Genomic DNA, 20,787 nt, shown 5'->3' on the forward strand with positions numbered 1-20,787 from the left:
TTTGCCTGGCCATGGAGCACATTTAGGACTCATTTTGAAAAAAATACATAAATGCCATATAACTTACCCTCAGTACAGATTCCATTTTATAGTGAGCCTACATTATTCATGAATATTATTCTAACTCAATAGTGAAGTTTAGAGCTTTCTGTTGGTACTCCTACTTCCCTTGCATGTTTGTGAACTATAGCTAACATTTATACTTGTTCAACTACCATGTTTTACTTGTTCAGAAAGGCACTCTGGTCTCATCACTCCATTGAAGGTGTCCTCGCCACTCCTGTAATCATTTTCTTACTTTTCTCTTTCATGATGTCCCATCCATGCTGGCCATGGCTAGCTACTTCTCTTTCTACTTCCTTGACAATGTGGCCTGGCATTCCTCCTTTCTCAGTGACCATTCTTTCTTTGATTGTCATTGCTTTTGACTTTGTTAGTTCAGTTTTGGCCTTCTACATTTCTTTCTCTATTGGATTGCCTCCACTCCCAAATACTAACTCAGGTAATTCCCTAATCTGTGGTTGGCAGGGGTGGATCCACATGTTGGGGACCAAATACTTTATGTAACTTCAGAGGAAGGTTCCCTTTAAGTAAAAAACATTGTAAAATTACAAATACAAATGTACCGGGGCCCCTCCCAGGGCCCTGGAAGGGTTCCAGGCAAGTCAGGAACTCTGAAGGAGCAGTTTCATTCACTTCACAGTAACTAGCTCCTGGTAAGCTTTTGGGGTCAATCTTCTGAAAATCTGAAGAAAGCTATGGAACTTCTGCCCATAAAATGTACTATATACATATACTTTCACAGATTCATAATTCCCCTGGACTCCAAGCTAAGAGCTCCTACCTTAATCTGTACCTCCAAACCTTATATCAACTTGAATTCATGGCCCCTCTTGTCAGCAAATAAACTTTCCCAACTTTTCTATTAGTAGCAAATTGACTAAACACTCCACTTGGGCCGAGTTATATGCAGAATTGGCTTAATGGTGTTTTCCTAGAAGGCCACCTGACTGCCAATCCCTTATCAGCCTAGCTATGAAATTTTCTTGACTCAGGGCTAAACATAACAAAGGCAGGAAGCCCAAGTTTGCTCCTCTTCTGGTGTTCCCTATCTCAGTGAAATGATACCACTAACCACACAGATTAAAGAAGAAGCAAGGCCTTAGGCTCCTCCTCCTTTAGGCAGCTCTGAGCAATGAAAAAAAAATTATGATCCTCCCCTCCAATATGCAATTCAAATAAAACAATACTAAGGCATAAACAATTAAGGAAGTGAAAAGTTCTGATGTTCCTATGGTGATTCAGTCTTTTTTTAAGCTATATATTCAAAATTAAACTGTTTCCACATTTTGGGTACTTCTGATTTACTAGATGCCATATACAAATGTTTTCTCTGGCTCCTGAGTAATCCAGCAGTGGCCCAGCTGCCCAAACCAAGAATCTGTGAGTCGTCTTTCACTCCTTCTTTATTTCTATGCTAATTGATCATCAAGTTTTATATATTCTATCTCCTAAACTGGTCTTAAATCTTGAATCTTCATCCCCACAAATAATTATCTTAGTCCAAGGCATCAGCACTTCTCACTTAGCATCACTGCCTCCAATTTTATCCACTTCCATTCATTTCTCTACTCTGTGGCTAGATCACATTCTTGTATTTTGTGTGTGTGTGTGTGTTGTTGTTGTTGTTGTTTATTTGTTTGTTTGACAGAGTCTCACTCTGTTGCCCAGGCTGGAGTGCAGTGGCATGATCTCGGCTCACTGCAAACTCTGCCTCCTGGGTTCAAGTGATTCTCCTGCCTCAGCCTCCTGAGTAACATTCTTGCCTTTAAGATGCTTAAATGCTGTCCCCTATTACCCATAAGTTAAAAGTTTATGTTTCTTAGCATGATATCCAAGGGCCTGCATGATATGTTCCCAGTTTACCACTCCAGCCTCTCTATTCTTGCCATGGGCCCTACTACTTATACACATTCAATGCTTCCTAAGCTGCCAGGCTTTCTCATACCTCCAAGCTTTTATACATGCCATACCTAGGCCTGGAAAGTCTTACTTCTTACCCTTTCCCCCAAATTTATGTGGATCACTCCTATTAGTCCTTACTCTTAAAGACTCACTCCTGGGCTTTTTCTCCTTTGGCAAGTCTTTTCCTATCTCCTCTTTGCAGACAAAGTTAAATGCCTGTCCTTTCATTCTCCCATAGAACTACTCAGTGTATACTTTGAGCTTGGTACCATCAGCATAGGATTATTTTTTACATATCTACCTCTCTATCTAAAATTTGAGATAATTGACAGTAAGGAGTGTAATTTATTTATTCTCACATTCCCCTGCAACTAGTTTGTACCTGCACACTTAATAGCTATCATGAATGGACACTCACCATGTGCCAAGTGTCTGAAGCTATCTCATTTAATCTCCACAACAGTCTTATGAGGTAGGTCTTATTCTTGTTTTATAGATGAGAAGATGAGACAAAGGTGAGACTTGATGGGGGGGTTAAATATATTGCCTCAGGGTTACACAGGTGCCAAATATGAGAGCCCAGATTGAATCTAGCGTCCCCACCATTGTCTCCCAGAACCAAATTTCAACCCCAGTTAAAACTATTTATGTAAGCCCGCAGTTGCCATCCAAAAAAAAAAAAAAAAAAAAAAAAAAAAAAAAAAGCTCTAGCTTTCAGTAAGTGTTTAGCAATAAACTAGACCCTAGATGAGAACCGGTTTTTGTTTTGTTTTTTTAGATACACTAAAATGTCTGTATCACCCTGCAAAATTCTGTGAGCATTTGTCATTTATCTTAAGGCTCAACCTGGTCAGCTCTCTGGGTTGACATTTGCAGAGAGCAGAAGTCCAAAAAAGTATCACTTTCTAAGTATCTCCCATATTCTATTGGAACTCAGAACAAGGCTACAAATTGCTGCCTGGACCACAAACTGCAAACAGCATTTGGCCTTGAGATCTACTGGGAGTTCCAGTTGTAATTCTTAGGGCCACCTAATTTCTCCAGAATCTCTCATCCTGACATCTTTCTCTATTCTGCTACTTCATAAAGAATGAGAAGCCCCTCTAGTCAGCTATCATCTTTTATATGCCCACCCCAGTGTTCTGCAGTTCTTTTGCCAGCAAGAGTTTGTCCTATCAGAAACATTTTTTTTTCTACATTTTCTACCTCTTCCTTCACCTCTTGCCTTAGGTTTTCATACTTCACTGTACATCATTTTCATCTGAGAACTTAAAAAAAGAGACAGAGATGCCATCTCCAGAGATTCACATTCAGTTAGTCTGGGGTAGCCCTAGGCATCTTTATTTTTTAAAATTCCTCAGATATTTCTATTACGTAGCTGGGATTGAGAACAACGACTTTAGACCCTACTATCCAATGAGGGTGCCGCTTCCTTAGATAAGACTGGTGGAGGCTGCTCACCCTTTCTCATCCCAAGCCTGTAGGCCTGAGAGAATGGAGACGGCAGACTTCCTCTTTTTTTACTCAAAACGATTCGAGATCCGTACTTCTACACTTGCCTACAAAATCCTCTCTTTTGAGATTATCACCACCTAGTTCTCCTGGCCAAGTGCATTGTTAGCCGTTGAGGACTTTGGCTCCCAGTTTTCCTTCCTACATTCTGTGCTGCCACCACTGTGTGAAACAGGATATTAATGGATACCTCCTTCATACCCTTTCCTTATGGACCCTTGATCTGTCTCAACTCTAATGAATTTTACCTCCCTTCCACTTCTGCAATCATTCCCACGGCCATCTTTTAAACCATTGGTTCTCAAGCAGGGTTGTACATCAGAATAACCTGTAGAGTTCCATAAAATACCAATGTCTAGAGCCCACCAATAACCTACTATATCAGGATTTCTGGGGATGAAACCTGGGCAAATGAATTTTTAAAACTCCAGAGATAATATGCAGCCAGAGTGGAGAACCATAGTTGCCCCAAATCTTTTTATTATCCAGAATAACCCTTTCTCTGCAATATTCAACCTTGTTACCTCATTCTCTGAGCTCAGCTTCCCATCTGGCTAACCCTCTAATTGTTTCAAGTGCTTACTCCTATTTTACTTGTTCTTTGATCTCAACAAGACCTCAATTTCTAGAAGGTAATGGGGAATATTGAAACAGGACAATAATAGCAGATTTGTGTTCCAAATATCATTCTAGTCACTTCCATTTTTAGCCAATTTCTCAGCTCTCTTCTGGCTGAGACTCTATGGCCCAGCATGTAAATTGCTCTTATGCTTCTGTCCTGGAAAATTTCACTCTTTGACTTCTTGTTATAATTGTCCTATGAAACCCTACCCTAATAGAATCCAACTATGAAAGCTCTCCACTTCTATTTCAAGGCTGCCAAGAGTTGCTGGAGGGAAATCATACAGCCATGCAGATTGGTTGGTGCTTATAATAGTTGGGTCATTAATGGTGCTTGACAATAGTTTCCTCACCCCTTGCCAACTTCCTTTTCCAGTCACCACACCTAATATTCCAGAAATTCAGAACTCCACTCTAACTTCGGCTCTACCCCATCCTCCCTTACTTTCAGCATGTGACCTTCCTTCTACTTCACTGAGATAAATGGAGGGACTCCTTTATTTCAGTTGAAAATTCCTTTGATTTCACTTTCTCTCCCACCCCTGTGAATTTATCTCCATCAGTAGCATCTTCTTCTCTTCTCCTGCCTCACTCCTGTCACCTTCTACCTAAAGTTAATCCACCAATTATGCTCTATTTCTTCTTGTATCCTCAATCTCTCCGTCTCTACTGGCACTTCTCTTTTGGCTTAAAAAACAGGCTGAGATCACTGTTGTCCTTAAAAATTAAAATGCTTCTGCTTCTTCACTTACTTCTCCAGCTGTTATAGTCTCAGCTTTTCCTTCTTTAGGTTAAACTTTTTGAAAAGGCAATCTAGATTTATTTAGCTCTCACTCCTCAAACCAGTGTAATGGCTCACCTAAAGTCACAAATTAGTCTCCTCCTTGACTAGTGGCTACTTTTCTGTCCTTATAAGTGTGGACCTTTAGTCAAAACTGACATTTGTGACCACGAACTTCTTGAAGCTAACATTTCCCCCACCTTCTTTCATACAACTCTTTCCTAGAGTCTATTTCTGCATTTCTCAGTTTTCTTTCTCAGCCTCATTTGCAGGTGCTTCTTTCTGTTAGTTCTTTAAATACTATGGGGAATATTAGCAGCTGTCCTAGGTCCTCATCTCTTCTCATCAATATACTTCTCCCTTGGGTCATCTCATCCACATGCATGATTTCAATCCCCATGGACACTAGTGATTCTCCATATATACCTCCAGCCCTGACATCTGTGTTGCACCCCAACCCCAGGTAGTTAACTGGCTACTGAACACCTCTATTTAGGTACCTCACAGACCCCTCACACTAAATATTTTCAAAATCAAGCCTAATTATTTAATTAACTAATTATCTAACTAATTAACTGCTTTTCCCCATCTAAAACAAGAAATAATAACTCTTCTTTTGGTTCCTAACTCAACCTTCTCCAGCTCTTCCTCTCACCATCTGATTAGTTGTCTAGTTCTATGAATTCTCCTCCCTAAATAGTCCCTCTGCATTATCCTCTCTTATTGCTGTTACTGGCCCTTAAGCCAGGCCAATCTCATTTCTCACCTGTATGACTCCAACAGCCTGACTGGTCTCTTTCCCTCTCTTCCCGATTCCTCTTGTGGCTAGAGTGATATTTTAAAACACAAATCTGATATCATTGCCCTGCTTCAATGTTCCCCCATTGCCTTCAGAATTAAATTTAAACCCCTTAGCATGGCATAGATAAGCCCTCCAGGATCTGGTCCTCACTTACATCCACAGCTTCTTCTCCTACCCCTCTCCCACTCTCAGAGCACCAGTTTTTCTGAACTACTTGTAGTTGTATTCATAGAAGCCCAACTAACAGCGTGTCATGCCTACTGCCTTCAAAATGATGGTCTTTCTACCTGGGATGCCATTTACTCCTTAATGGCTAGCTCTATGCTAGCCATTTAAGACTCACCTCAGTTCAATAATCATCTCCTCCAGGAAGCCTTCCCTAACCACCCCTTCCTTCAGTCTTGAATAATTGCCTCTCCTCAGTTCTCACTCCTACATATTACACTTCCCACGCTAAACTCTAATCGTTGAATAACGTATCTGTGTCCCTGACTAGACCTTTGGTTCTTCAAAGCCAGGGACTGGGACTTTTTCACCTTTGTACCCCAGCACCTACCTAGCACAGCATCTGACTCAATGTTTAATGAATAAGCAAATGAACAAAAAAATGAATGGATGAATGAAAGACCTTCATTATATGAAATGAGGCCCAGTAAATGGGGACAGGTCATGCCTATTTGCTGTTATGTGTTCATAGAAGAGGAGAAGATGACTGATGTCTGCCAAGAAGGCCTAAGGGTGAGGAGTATATTTTAGAGTTGTTTTTGTAGTTAAAGTTGTTATTGGTGGCGTTGTTGCTATTTTTACCCCAACAGTGGGAATGACTCTGTATTCATTCAGGCACACCTCTTGCCAGGTACCACTTTGGAGCCAAAGGCATATATGGCAACATAGCTGGGCATGGTTCAAGGTTGAGCAAAGCAACCAATTCTCCCCCCAGATGAAATCCCTAGATGGTGCTATGGCTGCCCTCTGAAAGCAATTTAGAAAGCTGTCGCCTGAGTCTTCCTTGTTGTAGGAGTTCCATTTACTATCTTCCCCTAAAATTCCTGGAAGTTTTGTTGGGCCTACTCACTGAATGTCATATGGTCATTTTCAGATTTATTTTTTAGAACACTTTCTAGCTTCTTGGAAACAGAGCATGCAGGAAAAGAAAAAGGATGACAGAAGACAGACATAGGAAAATGCTTTCCTACATAAATTTAGCCTAAAAGCACAAAACAATCATCATCTTTTTAAAAGCAATGAAAAGCATGCAAAATATTATGGTACATGTCATAATTTTAAAAGCAGCATTTAAAGCCTTGTTAATACAGAAAGCTAAAAGCAAAATATTGTATAAAGCATTTTGATGCAGAAATAATTTTCTAAAGAAAATAAACACATAGTCCAGCTAGTTCTATGAGGCAAGCATTTTACAACCCTGGCTCTAAAACACAACTTCCTCCTGCTACTGTCCCAGCTTCTTTTCCTTTGAATCAGTGAGCCAGTTAGCAACTACACTGAATTGTGGATCAATGTAGTGACAGGTTATTCTGGGTGATTCATTAGAAACTTAAGTAATATTCTGAACTTGCAATCTAACTGGGAAAATAACCTTAATAAACAAGAAATAGCAACAGATACTGCCAAAGAAAATTAGGTGCTAAGTTAGGCAGAATAGAGTATAGTAGCATGTCAAAGAAAAGATCACAGAAATCTGTGGTAGACAGTCAGGGCTTACTGAAGGAGGCATGTCTTGAGAAATGGGCCTTAAAGACTGGATACCTCGATGCAAGGGTAAGTCATCTCAACTAGGAAGAACAGTAAAAGTAAAAGCTTGGAAGTAGGGATGTATATTGCATGTTGATGAGGAAATGAGAAGACACAATAAATAAGTAGGGTGTAGCCTTGGAAATCAGGAAGGGAAGAAAGATGAAATCGGAGGTAGTAATACAAAATGTGCTGAGAAAGGTTTTTGAATAGTTGAATGACACAATAAAAAAAAGGTGTGAGAAAACAAGCTAGATAACTGTGTGCTGCTAAGGTACACATGCCATGGTGGGGGCAGGCTTCCAGATGGTTGCTGTTTCACTCAGGTGGAAGAGGAGAATGAATGGTGGGAGTGGAATGGGGAGGACCTCCCTACCACTGTATCTGTTGTCTCTAAGATCACCTACTGGAATTTCCGACAAACTCGGTGTGTGTGTGTGTGTGTGTGTGTGTGTGTGTGTATGATTTCTGCAACTATGTTGAAAATTACCTGAGGATAGGGAAGCTTGTCTCATACGTAGTATCCCTCACAATATTCAGCACAGAGCTAGGCACATAAAAAGTAGGCAAAACTCTTTTCTGAGTGGTATATAAGCAGTTAAAAACATACTCCAGATTCTAATTTTTAAACTGAGATAGCTAATAAATTAAATCTGTGCTCAAAGTCAGAATGCAGCCCAGATTTGTGCATTGGCTGGATACCCATGTCTCTATCCTGTGGTCTTCCATTAAGTCCTTTGAGATAAAGGAAGCCTAATAAAACATTCCACTGGGAGGCTTGTAGTGAAGTTGCTGACGCCGAGGCCCTCCTGGGAGGTGCACTTATCTCATAATCCCTAGCTTGACACCAGAAGCCCTTGTCCTTCTTTCCACCCTTTGTCCCCCTCACCCTACCCAGATGCAATCTGTATTCATTCAGTGTTATATATTCCTAAAGCCAAACAACTTTTGTAGACACAGGGACCACTTCTGGCAGAAACAGTGGAGATGGCTAGGTTAGAAATCTGTCATATTTAAAGGCCTATTTTTCATCTCAATATTCCTGAGCATTGATTTGGGAAATCCATGTTGAAAGGACATAGAAGTCTTATTAAAGGGCCGTCCACCTCCTATGGGTGACATCCTTCATTTTCCTAACAAATGATCCTTAGTGACTTGGTTACTCTTTAGCTGGATGATAGATGCTTTTGGTGTTTCATTGATTTATCTGTTACTAAGAGGCTGACAGTTAGTGCCCCAAACAGGTCATTTACAAAATGTTGCCTTTGGTCTGTAAGAAATGAAATGCCTTACTGTCTACTTAGCTACCAGGAAAGTGAATTAAGTACTGTAGTTGTTCCTTTTTTTACTTTAAAAAAATGCCATTTTGCTCTATCCTCTGATTTGTGGGTCACAGAGCACACTGTGCCATAACCCTCCTTAGGGAAGCCTTCTGAAGCCTTCCTTATACTTAGGTAACAGTAAGTATCTCAGAATAGTTCTTCCTATGACAACAGCAGCCCTGCAGGTTTCAAAGAGGCAGGCGCTCATTTGTGAGAGTAATAGTTCCAGAGGGACTGATTTCTGCAAAGCATGTTCTAATCCCTGAGACATCTGCTCTGTAAACAAATAGCCTGTTTGGGGCGATATTACAAGAGGGGACCACAGGAATTTTTCAAACTTCTGAATTTACAGAATTACATTTCCCTGTACACAAGGGAGAGATCAGATTCTTTTGTTTACACCCATTTTTTTTTTTTTTTTTTTGGTATAAAGAATATATTGTGTGGGCCTACAAATGTTATTTATTTTTTGCATTGGAAATATGTGAAAGTACTATGTGTTGACTACAATAGAAAAATAGGCATAAAAATAGATTTTATTGTTGGTGATAAGTATTTAAAGCAACTGACAGTACATGGTGAATAAAAATTTAAAAAGAAATTCCACATAACAGCCATATTTCTGGCTTACACTTAGCATCTTGGGCAAATACATATTGATTCTGAGCAGAAAAAGAAGGTGTTCATTAAATGCCTAAGAGGGCCCAAATATCTTTTACATACTGGATCATGAATGAATCTAAGGGGAGAGATGATAGGTGACTTTTGTGTTCTATGTTAATATTCCATATTTTTCTTTTTTACAAAAGCTAGTTACTTCCTGTTAGCAAATTAGGCCCTCAGGAGGAATAACTTGTCAGGATAAAGGTATGACTACTGTTGTAACCACTGAGGCACCTAGGTTCTACTTGCTTCTGTAAAAATTGAATTTTTGCATATTCCATTGGCTGAAACCTGTTTACAATTAAGCTACTCTCATTTTATGCAAGCAGTACAGTCTTCAACTACCACTGGACTAGGAGTTGGGGGATCCAAATTCTAGGTCTGCCTTGCTTTGCTTTTAAGTAGTGGAGCAAATTTGTGGAAGTCATTTAACCTCTCTGAACTTCTGCCTTCCTCTGTAAAATGGGAATAATCCCTGCCTTATCTCCATCATAGGGAGTTTGAAGAAGGTAACTGCTATGAGAGGTTTTGAACATTATAATACACCTATAACGGCCTTCCAAAATACATCATCTTATTAGCAATGTACTAAGTAACAGGGTGACTATGTTTAGACTTAGCACTTTCATCTTATGAGTGATATCCTTGGAAGTATATCTACCGAGAAAAGAGGATTAAACTGGGCCATTTTAAACATTCACTGCTCTTATTATAATATCTTTTATTATATTAGCAAATCTCAGAAGCATATAGTTGGGAAGGCCCATGGTGGAAGGTCCATTCTCCTGCCTTCGTGTAGAAATTGCTAAAGCCATGAGATAACCAATGAAGATTCTAGAAAATGTCACTCTTAGTAACCTGTAGCATCCAATTAGCCTATCTGGAATTTATGTCTAGTTCCATTCTCTCTGGTAGAATATTAAGCCCATTTTCTCCTGCTAGGTCTTCAGTGGCTATGGAAAACAATATATGTCCTCCTCAAATTAGCAGGCTTTAATGTATAGATAAAAACTCAATGTGGTACCTGATTCTGCAAGAGTGGCCACAAGCCCAATTCACAGGTCAGATGTTCCATGAGGATGATGGGATAGGGGAAGTAAAATGATAGTCACATGTGAGCCCTTCAAGTCGCCCCCATTCACACATGCAAACAGCTAGCACCTTCAGTGGTATCATCTTCAAAAACATTCAGCAACAGTGATTATTCTGGGAACTCATTAGGAAGTTACCTCTTACTCATCTCCTTCTAGGCAACACATACTGGTTCCACTTTCATTTGCATTCAATTGACATATGCAACAACTTTGATGGGAAACATTTGAAAACAAAAAGCAAAGATGAGGCAATGTCTTAATGAGACCCTTCTGATCATGTGGATAATTATATAGGGTAAAAGTTTGAGGAGAAAAAAGAGGCCTCATTTGCCTTAACGGGGAAAGAACTTCATATCCCTTAGCCTTTGTCAATGTTCCTCTTGTTGCAACACTTCATTTTTTAAAACGTATCCAACTTCATGTTTGATACAGCACTCTTCTGTCTTCCCCTCTTATTCCATCCATCCTCTGTACCTTCTCCACCTCCTAATCTCCCTTTCAGTCATTACTTCCTCTCAATTTATTTCTCCCTGTGGCTTCTTTACCTTAGTGTAAACATCTCCCAATCCTACATTCCATACTTATCTTGGATTTGACTGTCTGGTGGTTTTAGGGGGCTACTATATTTGTGCCCAGTTTCCCTGTTCATTGGCCTTAAAGTGGAAGCACAGACCCTGGTAGATAGGGAGTGTGTGTCCTTATTCCACCTTCTTCCCATTTTAACACGGGTTGCCTAGGAGTAAAGGAGTAGTACAAGATACTCTTCTATTGGGGCATAGCACTGACCCTAGAGGACAAGCAAGATGCCATGTCCTTCAGGTTTCCAAAAGGGCAGGGCAGTGATTTCCAAAGAGCACTCTTTGCTAAGCTGGATGGGCTACATTTGCAGAACCAAGAATGTAAGCACCATTCAGGATGTAGCAGTCTCTGATACCTGGCTTTCTGATAACAGAACTCTGAATTAATTGACACTCTTACACATTATTGGTGCAGTGATAATAACTTTGAGCTACTGCAAGATCCCAAAGGGTCTTCAGTATCACCAAAGAAAGACTGCATACTGTTACCACACTAAGTATATTTTATTGTGCATTAATTAGATGAAAGTTAGTAATATGCATTGACCAAAACATTTGATTAACAAGACCATAAAGGATAACTGAGAATTTTCTTTAATATAATTGTTGTACAGCAAGGATTCCTGCTGTATAGAGTATATAGAAGATGACATAATCTAGGAATTAGAACAATATATATTCAATACAATAACAAAACTATATAGTACTTTAAGGACTCTTTCACATATATGAACATACTTATTTAGAACTTCAGCTTTTTAAAGTAAGCAATATGCAAGCCTATAAAGTACACACCAAAAAAACCCTACAAAACACCCAAAGCAAATGTTAGCATATCTACATTATCAAGAATATATTCTCATCATCATGTCTTTCAAAAACATGTGAAAAAGTTCTTTCTTTCCTTTAGAGTGGCAATTTTTAAAAGTCCCATCTTCTGAAATTCAGATATGTTTCAAAGCACACTATCATTTTCTTAAAGAAAAATGAAAGCCACTGCTGGCTTTTAGATGCTGGGAACATAGTTGACCACATATTCCCTTTGTCCCATTTCAAGGTAGTGTGATATAGTAAAGTAAGCATAGGGTTTGGAGTTAGAGAGACTTGGGAGGCTTCTGGCTTCTGTCATTTGCTATGTGATTCTACGTTGTCTACTTAAATGCTTTGAGCTTAAATTGCCTCATCTGTAAAAAGGGAATAATATAGAGTGGTAAGTATTAAATCAATATATTTAAAGTGTCTGGCACATAGGTTGGCACCCAGTAACTAGTCAGTAAATGGTAGAACACTTCCTATTTGTCTTGATTTGATTTATATACAATGATTCCCTCCTATGCCTCCAAGAAGAGGGATCATCACATCATTCCCAGGCTCACCAGCTCCCAAATCTCTCTCGATTCCCCACAAATAAAATGCACATGAACTGTGCCCTTTAAAGACACAGTCCTTTACACAGCATTGCATATCCTCTGAAACACACCTAATGCTCAAGTGCAGCAGAAGACACAAAACATATAAACATGCTTCAGTAGACACAGACGTCACACAGAACATGTCACCTCTAAATGCAGCCTCGCAGCCTCACCTGCTTCTTTCCAATATGTTCTTCCAAGCTTCAAGTCCTTAACATTGATTATTTTTGGAGGCAATATGCAATTTTCAGAGTCCTGGCTGCATTCACTTGCCTCATTGCTTTTTCCTTATTGGTTGATTTATTCATGTATTTATTAATGTATTTATTTATTCATTCATGTGTTTATTCCCCACCGTGTTCCAAGATGGATGTCAGGTGGCTTACAAGAATACACAAAATACAACATGATAGCATAAATTCAAAGCAGATATAAAAGTAAAAGGAAAAAACCAAAACAATAAAAATAGGAACATGAAATGGAGCCTGGCAGAAAGCTAATACAAAGTGCATACATACCGTAGAGTCCCATTACAAGTGCTATGCATTGACCACACATTTGGCTCCAAGCTTTCTAGTAGCCAACAAAAGAGAAACCTGATCAGTCCCAGATTTCACAGGGCCCATAAAATAAAATCAATGTATATGGTTAGGATGTCTCTTTCCTGGTCTAAATCCTGAAAACTTTTCTACAGTAAAGTATCATAAAATGGTGGCAAACTGTCCTTCCTAAATTGCTCTAACACCAAAATTCAGCTTCTGGAACAGTCACCAACAAAATAAATCCTCAATCTTAAAATTACATCTACTATTTCTTTTTTTTCCTTCTACCTGTCTCTTGAAGTTCCACTTAGTCAATGAAATGTAGCTATTAAAAGGACTTCTTCAAAAACAAACAAACAAACAAACAAACAACAAAAAATCCTCTGCTGTCACCAAAGCAAATATTTTCAGTTAGGTAATGTAATAGACATCATGAAATTACAATGGCCAAATTTGGAAAAACCCTCAAATATCCAACAAAAGAAAATGGTTAACTAAACCATGATGTCATCCTATGATGAAACATTATACACCATTGAAAATATTTACAAATACTTCACATAAATGTAGGAAAATATTCATGATAAAAATGCTAAGTATAAAAGCAACAAAACTGTATGCATTATGACTTTTTCTATGTAAAAATTATATATGTGCATATATAGCCATAGAAAAAGTCTGGAAATAAATCCATCAAAATATTAACATTGCTTCTGGGATTTGTGATTATGGGTGATTTTACTTTTTTCTATATGTTTATCGTTATTTTCCAAGTTTTTGACATTGATGAACAATTTATGATGAGACCAAGAGGTACTAAAAAGAAAAATAGCAACTTAGTTACCTCTGGCTTGTTAAATTATAGGCACATTTAATTTTCTTTTTAAAATTTTCTATAATTGACATAAAAAATGGGAGGAAGTTACTTTTAAAAAATAAAAGATTTCAAAAACCTAGTTTTCTCAGTTGTTCATCGATAAGGTCCAAAATGCTACAAATATAATGATATTATGGTTATTCAGCACTTCCTCATTTTACTTTTAATAGCCATCTGGTACTTATAATTATATTCAATTATCACTAATATTGTGATATTTGTGCCAGGTATTACTATCCTCACTTAACAGGTGATGAAACTGAGGCTCAGAGAAACCAAGTGACTGGCCCAATGCCACAATAATCAGTGGCAGAGCTGAACATGAACCCAGGTCTCAAGAACCCAGGTCCAGTGCTCCTTCCATTAGTTCAAGACTGACTGTGATTAAGCAGTTACCAAGAGATAGGAACACGGAAATAGTAATCCCTCTTTCCCCATGAGAGTCAGGTTCCTGAACAACCCCCAAGGTAAGAGAGTTCAGCTGAGGAGATCATGATATCGGGAAGGAAAAAAATGGGCAAAAATGAGGTCTTAAGTAAACTGTTGAAAACCCTCATAAATATTTTTATGCAGGCAAACAATAACAACAGCACATTACATAAAAAGAATAATGAGTTTACACAGTTTAAATCAGTAAAAATGATAGGCTTTATACAGTTTCCATTTAGATCCTGAGATGACTTCCAGTGGTGATGAGGATATATCTATCACTCATTATGGTAGTGGCAAATGGGGGTGACAGAGAAGCAATGAACAGAAGTGGACTATTCATTTAGTTCAAATTATGGATATCTATACTCTTAGAGTCAGTGAAGTTGAATCCTGAAGTTATAACAACTTGCTTGAGGCTTTATTTCTATCAAGCAAGTGAATTTAAGTGGCCCTTCTACAGATGCTTTTGTCTTCTCAAGTCCTTTTTGAAGACACCTTAGCAGTTCTGTATGGAGCTCAATTTAATCATTCAATCTTTGTCTGAAGGCAGCTTATTAGCTGTCCGGTAAGAGTATTTAAATGGTACTACTTGATAATTTAGGCTTTTCTGAGGTTTCTTTCTTCCCAATGTAGTCTTTTTAAAAGTCTCATAGGACCTTTTAATAGAGTCTAATTAAATCAAACTTTGTCTGAAGGTAGTTTTATCAGCTGTCCAGCAACAGTATTGAATGGCACATGATTTAAGTTCTATTGAAGATTGTGTCTGTCCAATATGATTATGTTTGAAGGCATCATAGCACCTCTTTATAGAATTGTAAGTCACTCAAGCTTTGAACAGGTAATATTTGACACATGTAAAGATGTCAATTTTAATTACCTTCTTAGGGAGGTTTTAATCTTGTTCTAAAAATTTTGCTCCTGTTTCTTATAGCTGTATTTGTTTCCAGTCCCACAGCCTCCTAATTGTCTTCATCATCACTTATGATAATAATCTCTGGAGTCAACAAAGCTTCCTGAGGATCAGCCTATAGCAGCATTAACTTGAATTAGTGTCAACAGGCTCAGATTCAACTTCTGCCAGTGATTGCTCTTGTGCCAAATTTTCATCCTCATCCATAGGTTTTTCTCGTCTTTGGGAGGGATAGAGGAAAGATACTTCACCACCTCTAGCCAAGTCTTCTCACAGGTCACATTAATGACAGGCTCTGTTAAACTATCTAATGCCTCTTTGGGAAGTTACCTCCTGAAAACCCATTAAAAATCAACAGCCAAACCTTTATTAAGGATATGCCATTAGTAATGATGTAGGAGTCTCATGCACTAGGATCTTCAGACAGTAGAAACTTCGCGAGATTGTGAAGAAAGTTATACATTAGTTTATAATAAGCCTTCCTGAACAGCCAGATCAAACACTGACTGAAAGGCTCAAGAATCTGAGACATGTGGCTAGTTATAAAGACAACCTTACCATTAGGATGCATATTGGCAAATGTACATGAAACACCAGATAGACTGAAGAATTAGCAGGACTTTGAATTCAAGGTATTTTTCTTTTCTTTTAAGTAGTCTTGAACATCCCCAAGAAAGTACTGTTCAAACCATCCCTTAAGGAGAGGAGGATTCATCCAGGCTTTTCTATTTGCTTGCCAGTACACTGGAAAGTTGGCTCATTTATTTCCCCTGAGAGGGTTTAGGCACAGTTTTCTGTAGAGCAGCAAGGGTTTCATTATGAGGTCACCTGAAGTATTGGCAAAAAATGGAAATGTCAGCCTCTCTGATTTTGCTGACCTCAGCATCAGTGGGCTCTTGCTCTTCAGAAGTATTCAAAGGGTTCCAAAGCTTGAGAGTCTCAATAGCACTAAAGATTTGTGCAGGCACGTAATCCCCTTCTTCAGCCACTTCCCGAATTTGTGGTGAATACAACATGAGAGCTGCAGGAACGGTTTGCTCTTTGGCACAACCGTCAAATAAGACCTGGTCTCCACATTATGGTGCACCTTAAATTTCTCAAACCATCCCTTACTCCCAACAAAAATTTTTCTGTATTCATTTCAGTGTCTAAAAACATGTCTTTGAAAACTCCTCTTGCATGGTCACAGATCTCTTGCATTGAATGTGTTTCATTATTCTTCGGTTTATCTTCAATCCAGAGGTTTAACTTCATTTCCATCATTTCCATCCTTGGGTCATGAAGAACAAAGCATCTTTTAAGTTATGTAGGTGTACAAGTGGCAGTACTGGCCATACTAATAGTTTCAGCTTTCTTTATGGTAAGAATTGTAGATTGATTAACAGTGTATGTGACCTACAAAGCTATTTATTTTACCTTGAAGAAGCAGATTGAGAAAGTCCTGTTTCTCTTCTAAAGACATCACCCTTCTTGCCCTCTGACAACTTTCTATGGTGTCAGTGCCCTTGTACTTGCTTCATATCTGTAGAAGCCATGTTTCAGCTTTATGCTAATTAATGCAATCTGAAAGTTACTTACTAGAGATTTCATATCCNATGTAGGAAAATATTCATGATAAAAATGCTAAGTATAAAAGCAACAAAACTGTATGCATTATGACTTTTTCTATGTAAAAATTATATATGTGCATATATAGCCATAGAAAAAGTCTGGAAATAAATCCATCAAAATATTAACATTGCTTCTGGGATTTGTGATTATGGGTGATTTTACTTTTTTCTATATGTTTATCGTTATTTTCCAAGTTTTTGACATTGATGAACAATTTATGATGAGACCAAGAGGTACTAAAAAGAAAAATAGCAACTTAGTTACCTCTGGCTTGTTAAATTATAGGCACATTTAATTTTCTTTTTAAAATTTTTTATAATTGACATAAAAAATGGGAGGAAGTTACTTTTAAAAAATAAAAGATTTCAAAAACCTAGTTTTCTCAGTTGTTCATCGATAAGGTCCAAAATGCTACAAATATAATGATATTATGGTTATTCAGCACTTCCTCATTTTACTTTTAATAGCCATCTGGTACTTATAATTATATTCAATTATCACTAATATTGTGATATTTGTGCCAGGTATTACTATCCTCACTTAACAGGTGATGAAACTGAGGCTCAGAGAAACCAAGTGACTGGCCCAATGCCACAATAATCAGTGGCAGAGCTGAACATGAACCCAGGTCTCAAGAACCCAGGTCCAGTGCTCCTTCCATTAGTTCAAGACTGACTGTGATTAAGCAGTTACCAAGAGATAGGAACACGGAAATAGTAATCCCTCTTTCCCCATGAGAGTCAGGTTCCTGAACAACCCCAAGGTAAGAGAGTTCAGCTGAGGAGATCATGATATCGGGAAGGAAAAAAATGGGCAAAATGAGGTCTTAAGTAAACTGTTGAAAACCCTCATAAATATTTTATGCAGGCAAACAATAACAACAGCACATTACATAAAAGAATAATGAGTTTACACAGTTTAAATCAGTAAAATGATAGGCTTTATACAGTTTCCATTTAGATCCTGAGATGACTTCCAGTGGTGATGAGGATATATCTATCACTCATTATGGTAGTGGCAAATGGGGTGACAGAGAAGCAATGAACAGAAGTGGACTATTCATTTAGTTCAAATTATGGATATCTATACTCTTAGAGTCAGTGAAGTTGAATCCTGAAGTTATAACAACTTGCTTGAGGCTTTATTTCTATCAAGCAAGTGAATTTAAGTGGCCCTTCTACAGATGCTTTTGTCTTCTCAAGTCCTTTTGAAGACACCTTAGCAGTTCTGTATGGAGCTCAATTTAATCATTCAATCTTTGTCTGAAGGCAGCTTATTAGCTGTCCGGTAAGAGTATTTAAATGGTACTACTTGATAATTTAGGCTTTTCTGAGGTTTCTTTCTTCCCAATGTAGTCTTTTAAAAGTCTCATAGGACCTTTTAATAGAGTCTAATTAAATCAAACTTTGTCTGAAGGTAGTTTTATCAGCTGTCCAGCAACAGTATTGAATGGCACATGATTTAAGTTCTATTGAAGATTGTGTCTGTCCAATATGATTATGTTTGAAGGCATCATAGCACCTCTTTATAGAATTGTAAGTCACTCAAGCTTTGAACAGGTAATATTTGACACATGTAAAGATGTCAATTTTAATTACCTTCTTAGGGAGGTTTTAATCTTGTTCTAAAATTTTGCTCCTGTTTCTTATAGCTGTATTTGTTTCCAGTCCCACAGCCTCCTAATTGTCTTCATCATCACTTATGATAATAATCTCTGGAGTCAACAAAGCTTCCTGAGGATCAGCCTATAGCAGCATTAACTTGAATTAGTGTCAACAGGCTCAGATTCAACTTCTGCCAGTGATTGCTCTTGTGCCAAATTTTCATCCTCATCCATAGGTTTTCTCGTCTTTGGGAGGGATAGAGGAAAGATACTTCACCACCTCTAGCCAAGTCTTCTCACAGGTCACATTAATGACAGGCTCTGTTAAACTATCTAATGCCTCTTTGGGAAGTTACCTCCTGAAAACCCATTAAAATCAACAGCCAAACCTTTATTAAGGATATGCCATTAGTAATGATGTAGGAGTCTCATGCACTAGTATCTTCAGACAGTAGAAACTTCGCGAGATTGTGAAGAAAGTTATACATTAGTTTATAATAAGCCTTCCTGAACAGCCAGATCAAACACTGACTGAAAGGCTCAAGAATCTGAGACATGTGGCTAGTTATAAAGACAACCTTACCATTAGGATGCATATTGGCAAATGTACATGAAACACCAGATAGACTGAAGAATTAGCAGGACTTTGAATTCAAGGTATTTTCTTTTCTTTTAAGTAGTCTTGAACATCCCCAAGAAAGTACTGTTCAAACCATCCCTTAAGGAGAGGAGGATTCATCCAGGCTTTTCTATTTGCTTGCCAGTACACTGGAAAGTTGGCTCATTTATTTCCCCTGAGAGGGTTTAGGCACAGTTTTCTGTAGAGCAGCAAGGGTTTCATTATGAGGTCACCTGAAGTATTGGCAAAAAATGGAAATGTCAGCCTCTCTGATTTTGCTGACCTCAGCATCAGTGGGCTCTTGCTCTTCAGAAGTATTCAAAGGGTTCCAAAGCTTGAGAGTCTCAATAGCACTAAAGATTTGTGCAGGCACGTAATCCCCTTCTTCAGCCACTTCCCGAATTTGTGGTGAATACAACATGAGAGCTGCAGGAACGGTTTGCTCTTTGGCACAACCGTCAAATAAGACCTGGTCTCCACATTATGGTGCACCTTAAATTTCTCAAACCATCCCTTACTCCCAACAAAATTTTCTGTATTCATTTCAGTGTCTAAAACATGTCTTTGAAAACTCCTCTTGCATGGTCACAGATCTCTTGCATTGAATGTGTTTCATTATTCTTCGGTTTATCTTCAATCCAGAGGTTTAACTTCATTTCCATCATTTCCATCCTTGGGTCATGAAGAACAAAGCATCTTTTAAGTTATGTAGGTGTACAAGTGGCAGTACTGGCCATACTAATAGTTTCAGCTTTCTTTATGGTAAGAATTGTAGATTGATTAACAGTGTATGTGACCTACAAAGCTATTTATTTTACCTTGAAGAAGCAGATTGAGAAAGTCCTGTTTCTCTTCTAAAGACATCACCCTTCTTGCCCTCTGACAACTTTCTATGGTGTCAGTGCCCTTGTACTTGCTTCATATCTGTAGAAGCCATGTTTCAGCTTTATGCTAATTAATGCAATCTGAAAGTTACTTACTAGAGATTTCATATCCCCGCTCATCACAAAGCGTTAGCATATGATATTTAAGCACCAAATGGTATTCTAAACACCAGAAGGATAAATAATAATATATTGGTGTGCTACTCAGTGCACATGGGGCTATCTAGGGGACAATAGCTTGAAGAATGAGAATGGAAACAAATGACTCAGAAATGCCTTCCCACTTACAATATAGTCAGAGAGACAATATTGTGGCAACGTGGACTGATTCCCATATACTGAATTCAAAATTTTCAGTTACCAAAAAGGTATACAGAAGTAAACCTATACCCAAATGTCCAAAAGAACAACTTACAGTTAGGGAGGGATTATTGTAAATTCTACTCTACATTATCAGAAAGAAAGTCACTGTTGATATATTCAAGACAGTACTGTTGCTATGATTACCCTTGGCTTAACACTATGAAATTAATTTTATGTGAAAGGAAAACACAGTGTAAATGTATTTTCTGCCAGCCCACAGTAAATCAATCAAACATTATTCTCCGACAAAATGCAACCTCTGAAGATGTAGATGTAAAGGTCAGGCAGGCCCTGAACAGTCAATCCTCAAGAAACAACTACCTAAGAAAGAAAGTAAAAATGAAAGAATAAACTAGCCCATTTTCAATGCCCGGCCACTGATACTTTACTTTTATCCCCTCCTCCTGGGAAGATAGAGCGAAGCCTGGCTTTCTTATTCTTCTC

At 38.2% G+C, this 20,787-nt stretch overlaps 1 protein-coding gene across 1 annotated transcript in view; it reads right to left on the reverse strand.

The window, feature by feature from the left end:
- LOC108543005 (serine/threonine-protein kinase PAK 3-like) overlaps window positions 1–20,787 on the reverse strand; it is a 43,851-nt gene that overhangs the window by 14,224 nt on the left and 8,840 nt on the right. The window contains exon 2 of the mRNA XM_017893317.1: window positions 20,733–20,784. Coding sequence (XP_017748806.1) covers window positions 20,733–20,784 — 52 coding nt within the window. The remainder of the gene's footprint in view (window positions 1–20,732; window positions 20,785–20,787) is intronic.

This window comes from Rhinopithecus bieti, unplaced genomic scaffold (assembly GCF_001698545.2).
Source record: "Rhinopithecus bieti isolate Rb0 unplaced genomic scaffold, ASM169854v2 scaffold_24222, whole genome shotgun sequence".
In the NCBI taxonomy this organism is placed as follows: domain Eukaryota; kingdom Metazoa; phylum Chordata; class Mammalia; order Primates; family Cercopithecidae; genus Rhinopithecus; species Rhinopithecus bieti.